Source organism: Bos javanicus, chromosome 20, assembly GCF_032452875.1.
Source record: "Bos javanicus breed banteng chromosome 20, ARS-OSU_banteng_1.0, whole genome shotgun sequence".
Classification (NCBI taxonomy): domain Eukaryota; kingdom Metazoa; phylum Chordata; class Mammalia; order Artiodactyla; family Bovidae; genus Bos; species Bos javanicus.
In genome coordinates this window covers 9,884,936-9,906,280 of record NC_083887.1, presented here as the reverse complement: position 1 = coordinate 9,906,280, position 21,345 = coordinate 9,884,936, and the positions used below count along the sequence as shown (strand labels likewise).

Genomic DNA, 21,345 nt, shown 5'->3' with positions numbered 1-21,345 from the left:
GAATACTGGAGTAGGTAGCCTTTTCCTACTTCCCAGGGATCTAACCTGCATCTCTTGGATTGACAGGTGGATTCTTTTCCTCTGTGCCCCCTGGGAAGCCTGCCTTCTACTTTAAGTATATTAAATAGATAATTATGTTAATTATGCTGCTGTTAATTATTTTAACTGCAGGTTACTCCTGACGAGTAACCTGCCATTGAAGTGTCAGCCTTCTAGGCCTATAACTGTATAATTATCAGGGAAGTGTCTTGATTTGTGTTCCCTGTAGGACCCCTTTTTCAATGGGGAAGTATTGCATTGCAACCTGTCACAAATGTCTAGCACGTAAAATACTGGTTTTAAAAAATCATAAATAAAGATAATCCTGTCTTGAAATTCATCTGAGGTTATATAGTTACTGAAAGTAACAAAAGGATTTATTTATAATAACAAAGTTTCAGTCTGTAAGAATTATTAAACTTAGAACATGTCAAGTTACTAGCATGAGATATGAGGTCATAAATTTAAACTTGGAACCAGAAAGAGCATACTTTAAAAATAATACAGATATTTAGTTTCTCAAATGTGTTTTACCCATTTTATCATTCCTTCAGTCCTATCCTTAATGAATTTAATAAATCTTTAACACATTGTTTACTCAAAAAAAAAATATTAGGGACTTCCTTGGTGGTCCAGTGATTAAAACTGTGCTTCCACTGCAGGGGATACGGATTTAGTCCCTGGTTAGGGAACTAAGATCCAACATGTTGTGCAGTGTGGTGGTGGCCGCACTCCCCTGCAAAAAAAAAAATTAAAAAAAAAAAAAATTTGGCAGTTGCTGCATGTTGAAGGATTTATTTGGACATCTATTTGTGTCAATTTTAATTTTCTGTTTTTTTCTGCAATAGGGATATGTATACTTCCTGATGCTCATTCAATCGATCAAAGCCATATTCCTTTTAGCCCAGATAATGTAAATCTCAAAACTGTTCATGAATGTCAGGAACCTTCTTCATCTGTCCATAGTACATCTCCATCAGTAGAAGAAAACAAGATTGTATTGGATGTGGATAAACAGAACACTAAAGAAGAAATTGGTTTGACAGAAGAAGTAAAGGAAAATACTATATCATCCAGGTTTATTTTGCTTTATTAAACTATTACTGTTTTTTGAGCTTTACAAAATAAATTATAGTGTTCAATTTATAAATATATATAAACCAACCATCAGCTTGGCTAATACCTTTGAGTAATAATTAATTAAATGTAAAGTGGGCAGTGCTAGTTTTTCACCCTTTAAAAGTAAGGATTAGCTGATTTTGATTTTAGTTTAATGGTTTACATATTAAAATTAACCACAGTGCATGTTTTAAGCTTTAAAGAAACCGTCCTATGTAAATATAGTTCCCATTTTACAGACCTGGTCCAGATTCTCTTCTTTTCTCAAAGCTTTTAGATATTTCTACCATGTAATAATTTTAGCATTAAGATATAAACACCCTAGATGACGTAGCTCCTGAGAAGATGGCATTTAACTGTACCAGTGCTGGATAGAGGGAATCAATGTGAGAGAGAGACTTTTTCCACAGTTGATCAGTTTCTCTTCTCACCTGTTTCTAGGACTACAACTTCTGAGGTGACCAATAATTTGAGAAAGAGAAGTAGATTTGCCAAGCCCAAGCCAAATCTCAAGAAGATTTTAGGGACCAAGAGATTTGGTGCTCATCAGAAAGTTCCTAGTTTGTTTGTAACTAAAGGAGAAGAAGTGGAAATTCAAAGAGGTAAACTTTATTGTTCCCTTAAAAGTTACAAAATTACTTTGTCACAAGAAATTTTATTGTCATTTCAAATGGGATATTCAGTTGTTGCAATTATTTTAACCTGACTATTAAAAAGTTAAAACATACAGAAAGTAGAATGAGCTATAAAATACCCATAAATCCACCAACTAGTTTCGGTAGTTATTACCCTTTCACTATATTTACTTGATCGAATTTTCTCTTTGTGTATATATATATATGTATGTGTGTATATATATATTTCTCTGTGTCTGTTTATATGTCAGTACTCAAGCATACATCTCTTAGGCATACATGCATGTGGCAGAAAACAAGACGGTACCCAAAAGGGAAAAATTTTTTAAACCCCCTCCTTTCTTGGTTTCCCAGTCCCCTAATCCCATTTCCAGTATCAGTTTTTATTATGGACTTCCAGGAATGTTTTCGAGAAGGCAATGGCACCCCACTCCAGTACTCTTGCCTGGAAAATCCAATAGATGGAGGAGCCTGGTAGGCTGCAGTCCATGGAGTTGCTAAGAGTTGGACACGACCGAGCGACTTCACTTTCACTTTTCACTTTCATGCATTGGAGAAGGAAATGGCAACCCACTCCATTGTTCTTGCCTGGAGAATCCCAGGGACAGGGGAGCCTGGTGGGCTGACGTCTATGGGGTCGCACAGAGTCGGACACAACTGAAGTGACTTAGCAGCAGCAGCAGGAATGTTTTATCCACATGAGGATCTAAATAAGGGTGTATGTATATACACACATACACACATATATGTACACACATGTATATTCCTTTCAGCAAGAACAAAAATATATGCATATTATATCTACTGTCCAGCATTTCTTGAAGGTGGTGGTTTTGTTGAGATAACTCATATACCATAGAATTCACCATTTAAAGTGTACAATTTGGGAATCCCCTGGCAGTCCAGTGGTTAGGACTGCATGCTTCAACTGCATGGGTTCAATCCCTGGTTAGGGAATTAAAATCCCACAAGCTGCGCTGCGTGTACCCCCCGACCCCCTGCCAAAAAAAAAAGTACAGTTCAGTGGTTAGTATATTCACCTTTTGGATTTTATAAATAATGCTGCTAAGAACATTCATTTATGTGTTTGTGTGGGCTTGTGCTTTTATTTCTCTTGGGTTTATGCCTACAAGTGGAATTGTTGGGTAATCTTTTGAGATACTGCCAAACTTTCAAATACAGCTACACCATTTTATATTTCCGCCAACATTCAGTGAGGGTATCAATTTCTTTGTATCCACCCAAACCTTTGTTAGTATTTGTCTCTTTGAGTATAGCTATCTTAGTGGGTGGGAAGTCCTATCTTGGTGGTTTTGATTTGCATTTTATTTCCCTTTTAACTAATGATGTTGAGTATCTTTTTATGTGCTTATTTGCATATCTTCTTTAGAAAAACGTCTCTCAAGATCCATGCTCATTTTAGAATTGAGTTGGTTTTCATTATTGAGTTCTTTATGTTAGTGCATTCCATTTTTAAAGATTGAAAAAAATATTTAAATTTAAATTTTTAATTATTTAAATTTTAAATAGTGAAAAAACATCTTTCCATATGATTGCATAGTGCTCTTGTTCCATTTTTTCAATTTAATTTATTCAGTTTTTTCAATGGCCTTACTATATTGTGACTTACATGTTGAACCCTAGTCCCACTTCCTTTTGCATCTGCCCTTCTTGTCAAGGTCTCAACCCCTTAGGGTACTAGTGGGAGCAGGAAAAGCAGTGGTAGGCTGCCTAGATTGTATTCAGTCCTCTCCACATGTAGAGGATCTGAATATTTAGCATCATTTTCCCCCTGTTTGGGGGTTCCTGGTTTCTGATATTTCTTTTGAGCCAGCAGTGCCTGTGATTCAGTTAGTAAATTCATTTCTTTGGCTTGAGCAGTACCCAGAAGATCCAGTGTGTAGGGTCCAGTTACCTCTTTATAGTGACATCATTGTCTTCCTATTTGTGACATTATTCTTTACAGATCAGCTCTCTCCCCAACACTTCCCCTAGGGTGGACAGCCAGACTTCATGAGTACCCACCTCTAAACCTCTTTGTATGTGTGTTTCTGATTATACTGCTGTTATAATAAAGTAGAAATATAGTTGTTGGTGATGGACAGGGAAGCCTGGTGTGCTACAGTCCATGGGGTCTCAAAGAGTCAGACATGACTGAGTGACTGAACTGAGCTAATAATTGTTGTGGCTGCCAGGAGTGAAATAGGTGCAATGCAGATTCATTAATTATCTCATTTACGATAAAAAGTGTAACTGGCCCAGACCACCTTTCTGCCACGTGAAAAAGCTTGCTTTTTGGATTAAGAGAAGTTTGGAAGAGCCACTGTATGGTAATCTTTGAAAAAAGAATATATTTCTAATTTTGACTTTACTATTTTATAAAGTCTATGTTTTAAATGTGTTTTTTATTTAAGAAACTGAGAAAAATGCTTCTCAAGAAACAGCATTAGAAGATAAAAACCTTGGGTCAGTTACAGCAACAGAGAGTACAGAGCAGAGCAAGGTGGCATCTGTACATGGTATTGAAGAGACCAGTATTTCACAAGAAACACACCTAACTGAAAGGTAAGAGAGGAAAGATGTTCTGGGATTTGCTTCATATTCTGGGTCAACTTTGACCATAAGCGGTAGCTGTGAAAATTTGTTCTATTGCATTTAGTATGTCTTTTTTTTTTTTTTTAATTGAAGGCTAATTACTTTACAATATTGTATTGGTTTTGCCATACATCAACATGAATCTGCCACAGGTGTACCCGTGTTCCCTATTCCATCCCTCTGGGTCGTCCCAGTGCACCAGCCCCAAGCATCCCGTATCCTGCATCGAACCTGGACTGGCAATTCGTTTCATATATGATATTATACATATTTCAATGCCGTTCTCCCAAATCATCCCACCCTCGCCCTCTCCCACAGAGTCCAAAAGACTGTCTATACATCTGTGTCTCTTTTGCTGTCTCGCATACAGGGTTATCATTACCATCTTTCTAAATTCCAGATATATGCGTTAGTATACTGTATTGGTGTTTTTCTTTCTGGCTTACTTCACTCTGTATAATAGGCTCCAGTTTCATCCATCTCATTAGAACTGATTCAAATGAATTCTTTTTAATGGCTGAGTAATACTCCATTGTGTATATGTACCACAGCTTTCTTATCCGTTCGTCTGCTGATGGGCATCTAGGTTGCTTCCATGTCCTGGCTATTGTAAACAGTGCTGCAAGGAACATTGGGGTACTCCTTTCTCTTTCAGTTCTGGTTTCCTCAGTGTGTATGCCCAGCAATGGGATTGCTAGGTCATAAGGCAGTTCTATTTCCAGTTTTTTAAGGAATCTCCACACTGTTCTCCATAGTGGCTGTACTAGTTTGCATTCCCACCAACAGTGTAAGATTTATTGCTTGTAGACTTTTGGATCACAGCCATTCTGACTGGCGTAAAATGGTACCTCATTGTAGTTTTGATTTGTATTTCTCTGATAATGAGTGATGTTGAGCATCTTTTCACGTGTTTGTTAGCCATCTGTATGTCTTCTTTGGAGAAATGTCTAGTTCTTTGGCCCATTTTTGATTGGGTCGTTTATTTTTCTGGAATTGAGCTGCAGGAGTTGCTTGTATATTTTTGAGATTAGTTGTTTGTCAGTTACTTCATTTGCTATTATTTTCTCCCATTTTGTAGCTGTCTTTTCACCTTGCTTATAGTTTCCTTTGTTGTGTAGAAGCTTTTAATTTTAATTAGGTCCCATTTGTTTATTTTTGCTTTTATTTCCAATATTCTGGGAGGTGGGTCATAGAGGATCCTGATGTGATGTATGTCGGAGAGTGTTTTGCCTATGTTCTCTAGGAGTTTTATAGTTTCTGGTCTTACGTTTAGATCTTTAATCCATTTTGAGTTTATTTTTGTGTATGGTGTTAGAAAGTGTTCTAGTTTCATTCTTTTTCAAGTGGTTGACCAGTTTTCTCAGCACCACTTGTTAAAGAGATTGTCTTTAATCCATTGTATATTCTTGCCTCCTTTGTCAAAGATAAGGTGTCCATATGTGCATGGATTTATCTCTGGGCTTTCTATTTTGTTCCATTGATCTGTATTTCTGTCTTTGTGCCAGTACCATACTGTCTTGATGACTGTGGCTTTGTAGTAGAGCCTGAAGTCAGGCAGTTTGATTCCTCCCGTTCCATTCTTCTTTCTCAAGATTGCTTTGGCTATTCGAGGGTTTTTTTATTTCCATACAAATTGTGAAATTGTTTGTTCTAGCTCTGTGAAAAATACCGTTGGTAGCTTGATAGGGATTGCGTTGAATCTATAGATTGCTTTGGGGTAGTATACTCATTTTCATTATATTGATTCTTCTGATCCATGAACATGGTATATTTCTCCATCTATTAGTGTCCTCTTTGATTTCTTTCACTGCATTTAGTATGTCTTAAAAGTTGGAAAACCATTAAATGAGATGAACCTTGACATACCAGCTCTAAATATTATTCTGTGGCTGTCTCCTTGATTTCAGATATATACTAACCTGTCTTTCAGAGGTGAAGATCAAGAACGGAGATCTGAAGAAGTTCCGATATCATCAGTTGCTCCAGCTGTTTATTCTGAGTCAGGGCCCCATACATGTGGTTTGGGCATGGGTCTTGGTGAGAGTTCTGTTGAAGAGCCTCTGGGAAAGGACTTTAATGGAGACCCTGTGCTTACACTAAATGTGCCAAAGGTAAAAGGATGTAAAATATAACAGGGAGTGGCTAGCTAGTTCTAATTTACGCACAATAAATTTCACCCTTTTTAGAGTATAATTTAACAAATTTTGATAAACATATATCATTATATAACTGATACATAAAAAACATATATCATTATATAACTGATACATAAACAATTCCATCACTTTCAAAATTTTCCAGTGTCCTTTTTTAGTCACTCCTCCTCTCCACCCCCAGCTTCTGACAGCGACTAATCTTTTCTTCTTTCCCTATAATTTTCCTTTTCTGAGAATGTATGTGGTAGAATTTTTATTGAGTGTGTTTTTAGTCTCTGGAACATAGAGATAAAATAACCAATGGCTAGCTTTGTGTACAAGTTTTAAAAAAGGAAGTGTTTTATACAGAGAGAATTCTTGCTTCAAGTTCCTGTAGTTATTCTAATGTGCATCCAGCTCTGAGCAAATCCTTAATCTGGAAGAACAAGTATGAATTAGCCCGGTGAAGGGAGAGGAACGTGGATGAAGAACAAGTGTGAAACAGCATGACATGCTCTGGGACTATATAAATAGTTTTGAGTGGAATATAAATGAAAAAAGTGCTTAGAGATGAAGTTAGGCAGCCTGGGGACATATCATAAAAGGAGTTTTTATGGCTTGCTAAGGAGTTTGGGTTATATCCAAAGTTACTGAATTTTCCCCTACTGCCCAATTTTTTTAATTTTTACTTTTTATTTGGAAATAATTTCAAGTTTAGAGAACAGTTGCCAGAATCTGACATAGAAATCTGTTAACATTTTGCCTCATTTGCATGCATTCCTGGCTATAAACATTACTTTCTCTGTGGGTTGCTGTCCATCTTGGTAGATACTTTAAAAAAAACTAAACCATTTGAAAGCAAGCTATAGACATGAGCCTTCACCCACAAATACTCCACAGTTTCTATAAGACCAGGGACGTTTCCTTACAGAGAAATGATAGTACTATTATCACACTCAGTTCCAGTCAAGCCTTTTACGTTGCATTTAGCTGTCGTTTCTTTTTACTCTTATAATCTAGAGTTGTCCTCCTACTCTTTTTCCTCTTTTGTGTACTTGACGTTTTAGAAGAGTCCAAGCTAGTGTGCAATCTGGATTTCTTTTATTGCTTCCTCATTATAGACTCAAGTTATGTGTCTTTTGGCAAGAGTTACTATAGAGGTGATGTTTTACTCTTGTGTTGCAGTCCATGGGGTTTCTAAGAGTCGGACACAACTGGGCGACTGAACTGAACTGATCATATCAGGGGACACATAATGTCAGTTTATCCCCTTATTGGTGGTACTAACTGATCTCTGGGGTAGAATGGTACCCACCAGATTTCTCTGTTAAAATAGCACCTTTTCCATTTAGTAATTTAGTTTGCATTGATGATTCTTGCCTGAATCAATTAACTGACATTGTTGGTTGCAAAATGAAAGTTTTAAGATCTTAAGCAGTGGAGAATTATAATTGGAATTGTATTTTAGAGAAAACGGTGTTTACAGTTTTGTGGAAAACAGATTGATGGAGCCATGCTGGAGGCAAAGAGACCAGTTTGCTTCTATATACATGTCACCTCCTAGTGGTGCGGTAGCTGCTGAGATGGGGATAGAGAGAAGGTTGAGCGGTTTGTGTCTCCCTTTTCTATTACTTCAAAAATCGTTTCATATTCTACACATACTTAACAACTTATTTATAATTCCTTTGTGTATATATGTGTATTTATTTAAATTAATCAACATTTTATTGGTACATCTGAAAGTTTCAAAACACCTGAAAAATTCTCTGCTTAGGTTAGCTAAGTTGTTGAGTTTTGAAACAGTAGCTGTTCACATTGTCAGGAAATCTTTTTAAAACTTAGATTTGGTTAACCTTACTCTTTTATTTAATTTTTTATGGCAGTGTATACCAACTGGTATTCCAGAAGTCCAGCAAGAGAATGTAAACGATCTTCAAGACCTAACAGGTATGATAATCTGCTTCAGTGGTATTGTAGAACTTAATAGTATGTTTTTTACTTACTCCCCATTTGACTATAGAAAAAAAAAAAGCAGTTTTATTGGTCTATGACGGCCTTAAATTTTTTTTTAAAAGACACTTGAAATATTTAGTATATAAGCTTTGTTATTCAGAATTATAATTCTTATTAAAAAGGAATTGTAAATCTTCTCAATAGAGAATCATCTTTATCCTTTACGAAATTACTCTTTATTTACTTATTTCTTGAGGGGTGTAATTTAGTTTTTTTATCCTTTGGGATAAATTGTCATGAGACTTTTTAGAAATGAAATAAATTAGTGATTTTCTGTCACTTCACGGTTCAGCTTTTCATTTCTAACTTTGAAACTTTGATAGTCAATCTAGTTAATGTACATCAGGATGGTGAGGATGAACAAGCTTTCATTTTAACTCTGGTGGAAATCCCAACTCATGCAGTAGAAGAATATGCTGATAGCACTGTGCAGTTAATGCCAAATCCTTTACTGCCGGCGCCCATATTGGTCAAATCAGCGAATACAAAAGAAAGAGAAGACACGAGGTAATGAATCATCTGACCTGTTTTTGCTAGGAGGAAGGGATGCTTTATGAATTGAATAGTATTGATTGAATAAGCCATTCACCAACCTTATTTGTAATTGTCATGGAGATCTTATTTAGTAATTATGTGATAAGTTAGAGAAAAATTACTGATTTTATATGATAAAGTTGCCATTTAAACATATAATACTTTGTGTGAAACTTTGTTGGTATTTTAAGTATTTTGAAAGCTAAAAAAAATTAGCAATGTGGATCATAAAATATCATCTGTTAAAGATGTGGCTACATTGTATACATTTACATATATTTTAAATTCTGAAATAAATATACATTCACAGAAATTTACAAAAATAGTACAAAGAGGATGTACTTTAAAATATTTGAGATACTCATTTTCTTTGCTGTAAAATTCTTAAGTTGTATTTTAATAGTCATTGGTTAAGATGCTTAATTGTCTATCAAGTAACATCTGAAATTGAAGCCTTTCATATTAGGAAGAAATACTTTAGACTAAAATTTAACTTTACTGACAAAACATTTTGATGCCTCAGATTTAATTCAGTATTATGGAATTTAAGTTGTGAGATCTTAAGTATGAATGGAGCTGAAAACTAACATTTTTGTGATCGTGGCCATGTATATATTAGTTATTTAGAAGTTTCTTTGGTAGTTTTCTTGAGAGTAGCTCAGCCTTTAACATCATTAAGTAATTAATTTACTGTGTGTGTATTTTCTATGCAGTATCAGTTTTCCAGTAACTTCAGTTGGTCAAGATGACGTGTGTTTATCTAATTCTGAAAGAGATGGTTCAGAAAACTCTGCTGCTAATTTGGATCTTGTATCTAGGAAGAGATATCATTGTAGCCTTGATGAAAGTGACCATGTGCCTCCTGCCAAAAAAACTTCACTCACTTCAATAGATGATTGTCAAAAATATACCTCTGAGGTAAGAGGAAATCATTAAACAAGTAAGATGGCCATATCAGTGGACCTATTTCTGTTCTTCATTTAGACTCTTTATATAAACATAGTTCTAATAGTTTCTACCATAAATAATCCAGATAAAACTGGTTTTGGACTTTTACTTTCTACTAGTTCTAGGTGGAAATTGATAGTTGTTACTCAGGAAACCCATTCCCAGTTCATTGTCATTGGCTAAAGATAAGACTGAAAGCATCATACAGATGTGGATTTTGGCTGTACCAGTTAAAAGCTGTGGGATCTTAGGAATGATACTGAATGAGTTCCCTATTGTGTAAGATGGTAATAGTGATCCTACATGTGTGTGTGTGTGCGCGCACGCACGCTCAGTCATGTCCAACTCTTTGCAACCCCTTGGACTGTAGTCTGCCAGGCTTCTGTGTCCATGGGATTTTCTAGGCAAGAATACTGTAGTGAGTTTCCATTTCTTTCTCAAGGGTATCTTCCCATCCCGGGGATAAAACCCACGACTCTTGAATTCCTGAATTGGCAGGCGGATTCTTTACTACTAGGGCCACCTGGGAATATCATCACTACCATTATCATAATGTTTAAAGCTTCCCATTGCTCTTAGGAATAAAACCAAACCTCTAAGGCCCTGTTTGTTTATTTGGTTGTTTTCTGTGTCTAATCTCATCTTGTGCTGGTCTCTGCCTTACTTTGGCCATTTTTCAGTTTCTTGAGTACACCGTATTTCTTCATGTTCCAGGGCATTTCTTTTGCTCTCTCTTCTTTTTGAAATGTTTCCTTGCAAAATACAGACTTCTTGAGCTCAGTCGTAAACCTCAGGGATGCCTGACAGTACTGTACAGATTCAGTTACCGGCCTCTGTGTTGTAGGTTTGTTAAGCATCCTCTCTGTTTTTGTTTCTGGTACTCATCATAAGGTACTACAGTATGGAAAGATTAGAATCTATATTCTCAAAAGAATGGTTGAAGACCAGTAGTCCTTAGATTATAGCAGACAACAGAAGTGGTATAGTCTTCTATATCTAATAGTTTAAAAAATGGTATTCCAGAATAATTTTTAATTTCTCTTAGTATGTGTAAAGTTGAACATCTTTTCATATACTTAGGGCTTCCCTTGTGGCTCAGCTGGTAAAAAATTTGCCTGCAATGCAGACCTGGGTTCGATCCCTGTGTTGGAAAGATCCCCTGGAGAAGGGAAAGGCTACCCACTCCAGTATTCTGGCCTGGAGAACTCCATGGACTATATAGTCCATGAGGTCACAAAGAGTCGGACACAACTGAGTGACTTCCACTTCACTTCATATGCTTAAGATCCAGTTTTATTTCCTTTCCTGTGACATGACTGTATTCTTTACTCTTTTTGTAATTTGGTTTGTTGATCTTTATCTTATAGATTTAGAGGAACTGTCTATTTTGAATATTTGTGTATGAGTTGCAAATTTTTTTTTCTTACGTTGCTGTCTTTTTTTTTGGCTGCGCTGGGTCTTCGTTGCAGTGAGGGGGCTTTTTCTAATTGCAGCTTGCGTAGGGCTTCTCTAGTTGTGGTGTGCGGGCTGAGTTGCCCTGCACGTGAGTGTCCCTGTGGTATCTAGTTCCCTGACCAGGGATCGAATCCTCAGCCCTTGCACTGGAAGGCAGATTCTTAACCACTGGACCACCAGGGAAGTTCCTTCAGGTTGTTGTCTTTTAATTCTACTTTTTGTGATTTTCTTCTGGAGACTATTTTGCTTAACTTTTTAATGTGACAGTCTTGAAATTTTTAAAAAGGTAGTTGTTGTCCAGTTGCTAAGTCGTGTCCTGCTCTTTGCAACCCTGTGGACTGCAGGACACCAGGCTTCCCTGTCCTTCACTGTCTCCCAGAGTTTGCTCAGACTCATGTCCATTGAGTCGGTGATGCCATCCAACCATCTCATCCTCTGTCGTCCCCTTCTCCTTTTGCCTTCAGTCTTTCCCAGCATCAGGGTCTTTTACAGTGAGTCGGCTGTTCACATTAGGTGGCCAGAGTATTGGAGCTCCAGCTTCAGCATCAGTCCTTCCAATGAATGTTCAGAGTTGATTTTCTTTGGGATTGACTGGTTTGATCTCCTTGCAGTCCAAGGGACTCTCAAGAGTCTTCGCCGGCACCAACAGGTCGGAGGCATCAATTCTTCAGTGCTTAGCCTTTGTATCCCTATGTATCTGTCATCCAGTTTCAACATTTTGTCAGCATTCTATGCAGACATTGTTTCATTTTGTTTTAAAAGTATATTTAATGACATGGAAAAAAGACCATAGTATATCATTATATGCAAAATTATGCCACCAGTTTATAATATTCCATTTAACAAATGACAGGCTTCCTGGGTGGCTCAGTGGTAAAGAACCTGCCTGCCAATGCAGGAGACATGAGAGACTTGGGTTCTGTTCCTGGGTTGGCAAGATCCCCTGGAGAAGGAAATGGCAACCCATTCTAGTATTCTTGCCTGGAAAATTCCATGAGCAGAGAGGAGCCTGGCAGGTTATAGTCTGTGTAGTCGCAGAGAGTCAGAATGACTGACCATAGCACACATGTTAAAAAATGATAGCTGTACTTTGGAGTGACTAAATCTTAAAAAAAAGGATGTATAGTGTAGTGTCTGTTGGGCCTATTTGAGAGTTTTATTTTCTGAAAAGTCGAAGTTATAATTTCAAATTCTAGAATGTATATACATTACACTTAGATATACAAATGATTTTTATTTTTCTGTAATCAAATTTATTAGCCTTTTGGGCTATTCCCTGATGATCCAATGGTTAAAACTTGGCGCTCTCACTGCTAGGACCCAGGTTCAATCCCTGGTAGGGGAACTGAAATCCCACAAGCTCAAAAAAATTTTTTTCTTTTAATTAGTCTTTTTATGTGTGCTTGTGGAGATTACGTTATACACTGAAAGTCTACCTTGAAATTAATATAAATTCTTCTGATTAATATCATTGATTTGTTTAGAATTTATTTTGGTTTTAAGAACAGTGGAACCAACTTAATTTTCCCCAGATACGTATCTGTTTGTCCCAGCATCATTTATTGAAGAGTTCATCTTTTCTCCACCGATTTAAAATTCCACTTTTGGGGACTTCCCTGATGGTCTGGTGGTTAAAACTCCATGCTTCCATTGCAGGGGGCATAGGTTCAGTACCTGGTTGGGGAAATTAGATCCTGTATGCTGTACTGCGAGACCAGAAAATAAAATAAAAGTGTAGTTTTGGAGGAAAAAAAACATTAAAAATTAAATAAAATTCCCATAAATCTTCTACATTGATTTATCTGTTTGTTCTGGGGCCAGTTTCACACTGTTTTAAAATCATTGTACCTTTTAAGTGCTTTAATATCTTAAAGGGACAGTCTGTTCTCCTCCCTGACCCCCAGTACAATTTTATTCTTTTTCCAAGATCTCCCTAGTTGCTTATTATGTTTTAAAGTTTATATTAATTTTAGCATGTGCTTATCTGGAGCTTAAAAAAAAATCCCTGTTGGTACTTGTGTTAGGATCGTGTTACCGTGACAGATTAACACAGAGAAAACTGACATCATAAATGTGATGCTGAATGTACCTATCCAGAAACAGTGTATCTTTCCATTTCTTTAAGACTTCTTTTGTGTCTGTCTCTTAATGCTGTTTTAAGTTCTTCTTCATATAAATCTGGTTTATTTCTTACTGGGGTGTATCTAAAAATTTTATCTTTTTGTTGTTGTTGTTAGTATTATCATTAAGTTCTTTTAATTTAGAATGCTTTACAGAATTCCCCTCATTGTGTGTAATATTTTTTCAGTTGGTTCTTAAGAGTTTTCTAAGTAAACAGTTATATCATCTGCAAATATAATTTTAATTCTCTTCTTCTTTTTACACCTTGAATTTCTTTCTCTTTTTCTAATTATATTGGCTGATATAACTTTAAAAAAGTCAGAAAACAGCCCTGATATTGGACATCTTTTTCTTACTCCTGACTTCAATGGGAATATGTCCAGTGTTTATGAAATGGGATGCCGGCTTTTGGACTGCAGTAGTTAATATTTTATATTGTTAACAAAATACCTGTCTATTCAATTTTAGGTTTTTTTTTTTTCCCTAAGAATGAATACTATTTCATACTTTTCCTGCAAATAGAGAGATGAGACTATTTCTCTCTTCAGATCAGTTGATTTGTATTAATGTTTTAAAATACTGAGTCATCTTTACATTCCTGAAATAAACTTCTTGGCTGTGCCAAACAGATTATGCGATGTTGGTCCCCCAACCAGGGATTGAACCCATGCCCTAGGCAGTGAAAATGTGAAGTCCTAACGGGCTGCCAGGGAATTCTCAAACTCTGTTTGATTATGATGTTTTAGTCTTTTGATGTGCTGCTAAATTATGCTGGTAATACTTCATTTGATGTTTTTGCACTGATGTAAAACTGCTTAGTTGGATCAATATTACACTTGATTTGTAGAAGGCATTTGGAAGCTTTTCCTCTTCTGTTATGCTACAGAATAATTTAAATAGTAGCTGCAGTGTTTGATAGAACCATCTATCACAGTGTTTTCATAATGTTTGATAGAAATCCTGTGAAACATGTCTGATCCTAGTGCTTTGTAGGAGATCACCAATTTCTTTACTTAAGAAAGAAAGAAGGAGGACTTCCCTGGTAGTTTAGGGGTTAAGACTCTGCACTTGTGCTGCGGGAGGTGATGGTTCATTCCCTGGTCCAGAAAGTTCTACATGCCTTGCAGTGCAGCCAAAAAAGTAAAAAAAAAAAAAAAAAATTGAAATTTTTTTTTTAAAGGAAGGAAATAAAATCAATTTTGACAACTGTAATATTTTTTTGTAAATTTCCTTGAAACAGGTGTGTTCAAAGAAATTAACAGATGTTTTGGAGGAAACAGGTGAGTGAAGTGATTGCATTTTGCTTAGTACCCCTCATAACTATTTTTTAAATTTGGGATAGAAGATGAGTCTTGCTCATTTTTCTCTAAGAATCAAGCCTTTATTATTAGAGGGTGTTTTGTTTTGTTTTGTTTTGTTTTTGGTCCCTTCTGAGATCTTAGGTTTAGCACTTTGATAGCCCTAAAAAGCTACTTTCATCCTATACTTAGTAAAAAACCATATAACTCCAGGATTTCCTGTAAAAGCTCAACAGTTACATTTAAGGAATTAGGAAGCTGTGTATAAGGGGGTTTTTATAGGTCCTTAGTTAGCTTTACCCTTTTTTGTGTTTAATTTTTATTGAAGTACAGTTGATTTACAGTGTTGTGTTACTTTCTGTTATACAGCAAAGTGAATCTGTTAGGCGTATACATATATCCACTTTTAGATCTTATTCCCATATAGGTCATGACCGAGTATTGAGTAGTGTTCCCTATGCTGTACAGTAGGTTATTATTAGTTATCTAGTTTTATGTATAGTAGTATGTATATGTCAGTCCAAGTCTCCCAATTTATCCCACCCCCCATTCCTCCTTGGTAAGCATAGGTTTGTTTTCTATACCTGTGACTTTTACTTCTGTTTTGTAAATAGGTGCATTTGTAGATTGCACGTATAAGTGATACCACGTGATATTTGTCTTTCTGTGTCTGACTGACTTCACTCAGTATGACATCCCTAGGTCCATCCATTTTGTGTCAAGTGGCATTATTTCATTCCTTTTAATGGCAGAGTAATATTCCATTGAATATAGGTACCATAGCTTTGTCCGTTACTCCATTGATGGACATTTAGGTTGCTTCCGTTTCCTGGCTATTGTAAATAATGCTACAGTGAACACTGGGGTACACGTATCTTTTCAAATTACAGTTTTCTCTGGATATATGTCCAGAAGTGGGATTGCTGAATCATATGGTATCTCTATATTTTGTTTTTTAAGGAACCTCCATACTGTTCTCCATAGTGGCTGTACCAGTTTACATTCCTACCAACAGTATAGGAGGTTTCCCTTTTCTCCACACCCTCTCCAACATTTATTGTGTGTAGATTTTGTGGTGATGGCTGTTCTGACCTTAGCTTTACCCTTTGATTAGAAAGTGATACTTTTTCATTTTGCTAGTTCAAGAAATATTTATGTAGAAAGCTTTTCTAAGTCAAAATATTGATATATTGATATAACTATTTTATATCTGAACATAGAAGCTGTTCCACAGCTTTGACCTATTATAATATGCCTGGGACTTCCCTGGTGGTCCAGTGGTTGGGAATCTGCCTGCTGGTACAGGGGACACAGGTTCGATCCCTGGTCTAGGAGGATCCCACATGCTGAAGGGCAACTAAGCCTTGCATCACAACTGCTGAAATCCAGGCACTCTAGAGCTTGCATGTGACATCTGCTAAGCCCTAGTGCCCTAGAGCTTGTGCTCTGCGTGGAGGGGCCACCGCAGTGAGAAACCTGTGTGCTGCAAGTAGATGGTAGCCCCTGCTTGCCACAACTAGAGAAAGCCTGCATGCAGCAACAAAGACCCAGTGCAGCGAAAGATAAATAAAAAAATTCCTAATAGTCCAAGTAACTTGACTAATTTTTAATTTAGCTTATCAAAGTAGGTTCACGATAGAATAATCATGGGTTTTCTTCTTCAGATATTGCAGAATAATTGAATATTAATTTCAGCATATGTGCTTACCATTTTTTTCTTTTTTGAAGGGGAGTCTTACAAGGGACAGGATATCTTCCCTACCTCAGGAAACATACAGACAATTTCAGAACCTCAGAAAGAGCAACTTGAACCAGCTTCTCAGAGTATCAGATCTGGATCTCTTGATAAAATAACAGATACACAAGAACAGAATGCATCTCAGTTACCTCAGAATGAGACAATGGTGTCTGATAAGGAAGAAAGAACTTGTACTGCTTCTGAGTCTGAACAAATGGGTAGCATCACATCGTCTTCAAACCGCCCCCTAACCAGGTATCATGAGAAAGTCTTTGATGTTTCTTTTCTCTCCACATTTTGCTCTCAGTGGATAAATTAAACCTATATGGAATAGGTGTAACATGTATAAACACTAAGTCCAATACTAAGGATGGTGTTTTGTGAACATACCCCTCTGTCATTAATATAAAGGGAATGGGTGTCATCAAAGGAAATACAGTTAATGCCACACACTTTCAGAGGACGTTCCATATGACAAGAGCTTAACTTTAAGGTCAGGGCGTCCCTCATAGCTCAGTCGGTAAAGAATCTTCTGCAATGCAGGAGACCCAGGTTTGGTTCGTGGGTTGTGAAGATTCTCTGGAGATGTAAATGGCAACCCACCCCAGTATTCTTGCCTGGAGAATCCCATGGACAGAGGCGCCTGGCAGGCCACAGTCCATGGGGTTGCAAGAGTTGGACATGACTTAGCAACTAAATGATGATGGTGGATTTTCAGTACTGAAACTTTGACTTATAGATAGAAAATCTTTAGAATTTAGGATTGCACACTTTCTTTTTCAGATTGTTCATGGTTATTATTTTGATAATTATTTATTCTACCACACAGTAGCTCCCAGTGCAGATGTAGATGGTGTGAGGCATAGGGCTGACATCAGAAGTAGTCTGCTGCTGCTGCTGCTAAGTCACTTCAGTCATGTCCGACTCTGTGCGACCCCATAGACGGCAGCCCACCAGGCTCCCCGTCCCTGGGATTCTCTAGGCAAGAACACTGGAGTGGGTTGCCATTTCCTTCTCCATGCGTGAAATGCATGAAAGTGAAAAGTGAAAGTGAAGTTGCTCAGTCATGTCTGACTTTTCTCGACCCCACGGACTGCAGCCCACCAGGCTTCTCCATCCATGGGATTTTCCAGGCAAGAGTACTGGAGTGGAGTGCCATTGCCTTCTCCATCAGAAGAGGTCTGGAAGTGGTTTTATTGAAGTCCCAGATAATGTGTGCATTTCTTTCTCTCTCTCATGGCATACCAAAGAGGTCAGCTTTGGCTTCTCCCTATAAGATAAGTGTGGAATTTAAGCCCCAACCAGCTTCTCCCACATTATGTCCTAGTACTAGAAGCCAGTCTGCTGGGTTATGGACATCTATTGGCTTAGCAGCAGCATTCAAATCATCAGTGTGGTGCTGGTGAATCGAAGAGGGGAGGATACGTATCAGTCTCCACTAAAGGAAAGTGGGAGGAAGGACGGATATAACTTGCCAGTCTGCTGGGTTATGGACATCTATTGGCTTAGCAGCAGCATTCAAATCATCAGTGTGGTGCTGGTGAATCGAAGAGGGGAGGATACGTATCAGTCTCCACTAAAGGAAAGTGGGAGGAAGGACGGATATAACTTGAAAAAGCATATTTAACAAACCTGTTCTTTTTGTTATATAAACTACATCTTTTCTGGAGTTAGGAATGCGCTTAAAATAGAAGGAAATGGCAACCCACTCCAGTACTCTTGCCTGGAAAATTCCATGGACTGAGGAACCTGGTGGGCTACAGTCCATGGGGTCTCAAAGAGTCGGACACGACTGAGCGACTTCACTTAAAATAGAATGAAGGCAATGTCATGGGAGTTTGGGTTTTAGAACAAGGGTTCTATAGAACATTATATATTACCTTGTGATTATATAATCATATATATATATATAAACAAATAAGCATGCTCTGTTCCAGTGAACTTATATAATCGGTTGGTGGACTGCATTTGGCATGTGGATCATAGCTTGCTGACCCCTACTCTGGAGTCTTCCTACTCAAAATGTGGTCCTGGGACCAACAGCAGGGACATCATTTGAGAACTCAGTAGAAATACAGAACTCGGGCCCCATTCCTCTTCAACTCAGTCAGAATCCTCATTTTAATAAGCTCCCCAGGCGATTTGTGGGCACTTTTAAGCTTGATAAGTACTACTCTAGAGAAAGCCTTGACCTTCATCACAAGTATGTGCCATGGCATAGTGATATTCAACGCCTAGTGGTGTCAGTGCTTAGATCTGTGCCGCTCTTGTGCTATCACACGTACCAGTTTAGCATTCGTGGAAAGAAGCTGGTATCGAGAATGTGTCTTCCTGGGACTTCCCTGGCATCCAGTGGTTAAGACTCCAGGCTTCCAATGTAGGGAGCATGAGTTTGATCCCTGGTGGAGGAACTAAGATCCCAATGGCCGGGCAGCAGGCCAAGAGAAGAAAGTTTAACTATACAGGTATTGATGTTGTCCTATAAAATTTTATACATTCCTGCTTTTAGTTTCTTTAATAATCTGCCTATGAAAAATTTAGTGACTATTAAAAAGAAAAAAAAAAGAATGTGTCTTTCTGGCTATTCTTGAACATCTTTACATTTGCATTTCTAGACCTGGCAGAAGACCCCTGGGATTTTTGTCTTTAATATGTTCAAAGAATAGCTTGGACTCTGATGAACCTGCACAGGTTCATAGTAAGAAACGCCTAAAACCTGTTATACCTGTATCAAGACAAAATTTGAAAAGATCTAATCTGCCTAGTGTAAGCCAGAAAAAAACTCAAGAGTCCTCTGATGTTCCATCTCCAAGTGTTGTTGACAATACTCAACCTACGAATAATGATGGTTCAGCAACTCAGGTATGTGATAACTGTTCTTTGTTTATTTGTATAGGATGGATTGGTTATCAGGCTCAACTAGGAAAGACATGGTAATTGCTTTCTTCATCTGGATGTCAGAAATTATTGCAGGGCAACTCCAGTCCATCTCCTTGCTCTCCTACCCTGCTTATTAGAAGAAGATAAGGTGCTGAATTAGAAAGTTACAGCTAGTTTAGTACAGAGCCGTTGAACTAACCATAAATGAACACTTAATTGCCAGTCCTTTACTGCAAAGATCCTTCTGACCTTTTTGCTCCTTTTGTGGAAGCAAAACAAAGCAGTGCTTGCATTTTATTTCCTTTAGGAAAAACGTCCTGACACCTACAGGAATTCAAGGAATGGTAAAATTAGAATTTGCTTGCATGTTTCATTTCTGTGCATTCTAAAGCTGTCATAGTAAGTACTAGGGCACAAAAATCTGGGAACTTATATCAAAGACTTTGGAAGAATATTGGGGTGACTTATCTCAACAAAGGAAAGGCTGGTGACTATTATTGGATAGCATGGAGCCTCAAAGGAAAGAGTATTTTTGTAAAGAACATTTTTAACATTTTAAAGTATTTTATGTTATTTCCTACAATTATATTCTGAGACCAGAATTTTATGAGTCTTTATTATTGTCACCAAATTCCTTTGGAGAATAGTAATTACCAAGTGTAACCGTGCCAGTTTGGTCCCGTCTTTACCAGCCTGAGATATAACTTTTCAAAATACACTTGTTTTTCTTATTTAATATAGTGGTGGAGGAGTGGAAATGTAATTTCATTTTCTGAAAATTAGGTATGTATTTATTTCTGGCTCTGCTGCGTCTTTGCTGCAGTGTGAGGGCGTTCTCTTGGAGGCCGGCAGGGGCTACTCTGTGGTTGCCGTGTGTGGGCCCCTCTGTGGTGGAGCCCGGGCTCCAGAGTGTTGGCTCAGCAGTTGTGACACAGGGCTTAGTTGCCCCAAGGCACTTAGGATCTTCCCAGACCAGGGACTGAGCCCACGTCCCCTGCATTGGCGGGCAGATTCTCAACCCCTGGACCACCAGGACTCCTGTCATTTCACTTTTAAAATTTGCATTTCTTCAGTTATTAGTGAGTTGGTTTTTTTCCCGTTTATATTTACTAGATTCTGTTTCTGTCTTTTTTTAAATTGCTGTGTTGTTTTTGCTTGCTGATTTATAGCTTTTGGAATCCCAGTAGTTTTCTTTTGTATGAGTTCTTTATGCATGTAAATAAGCCACATACCTTTTAGCTCTTTACTACAAGTATTTTTTCCAAGTTTGTTTGCTTTTTAAAATTTTGTTACACCTAACTTTTAAATGTTTAGTTAAATCTATTACTCTTTTCTTTGTAAGTTATTAAATTACTTTTATGATTAAAAGTTTTTCTCCACAGGTATAAAATTTTGAATAATCAGTTTTAAAACTTTATTCATGGTTATTGACGTTGGTATATAGTGTGAGGCGAGGATTTAATCTAAATATCATCCTCAACTTGCTGCTTTGTTTTTTTGACTAACATATTCCACATGTTTTAAAATGCATAACCTACAAAAGAGAGTTTATAGTAAAATGTTTCCCACATCTGTCCTTTAGCTTTGTAGTTCCTCCTTTCTGCAGGTGTGTCGTGTTATCAGATTTTGGTTTACTTTTCCAGAGACTTTTTAATATACACAAATATAAACATTTTTCTTCTTCTTTTACATAAATAATGGCATGTCACCTCTTCTTTGCTTTTCATGTGTAGCAGTGTGGCTTTGAGACATTACAAAACAGTAGATAAAAGGCTTCCTTCTCTCTATTGCTCTTTCTTTTTTAAAAAAAAAGATATTTACTTTTACTTATGTGT

The 21,345-nt window shown here is 37.2% G+C and overlaps 1 protein-coding gene across 1 annotated transcript in view; it reads left to right on the top strand.

Annotated features, from left to right (window-relative positions):
- The window catches only part of BDP1 (B double prime 1, subunit of RNA polymerase III transcription initiation factor IIIB), an 85,245-nt gene that overhangs the window by 58,126 nt on the left and 5,774 nt on the right, over positions 1-21,345 (top strand). The window contains exons 30-39 of the mRNA XM_061393324.1: positions 888-1,116; positions 1,600-1,760; positions 4,208-4,358; positions 6,319-6,499; positions 8,407-8,470; positions 8,860-9,043; positions 9,784-9,988; positions 14,835-14,874; positions 16,621-16,885; positions 19,246-19,492. Of these exons, the coding sequence (XP_061249308.1) occupies positions 888-1,116; positions 1,600-1,760; positions 4,208-4,358; positions 6,319-6,499; positions 8,407-8,470; positions 8,860-9,043; positions 9,784-9,988; positions 14,835-14,874; positions 16,621-16,885; positions 19,246-19,492 (1,727 nt within the window). The remainder of the gene's footprint in view (positions 1-887; positions 1,117-1,599; positions 1,761-4,207; positions 4,359-6,318; positions 6,500-8,406; positions 8,471-8,859; positions 9,044-9,783; positions 9,989-14,834; positions 14,875-16,620; positions 16,886-19,245; positions 19,493-21,345) is intronic.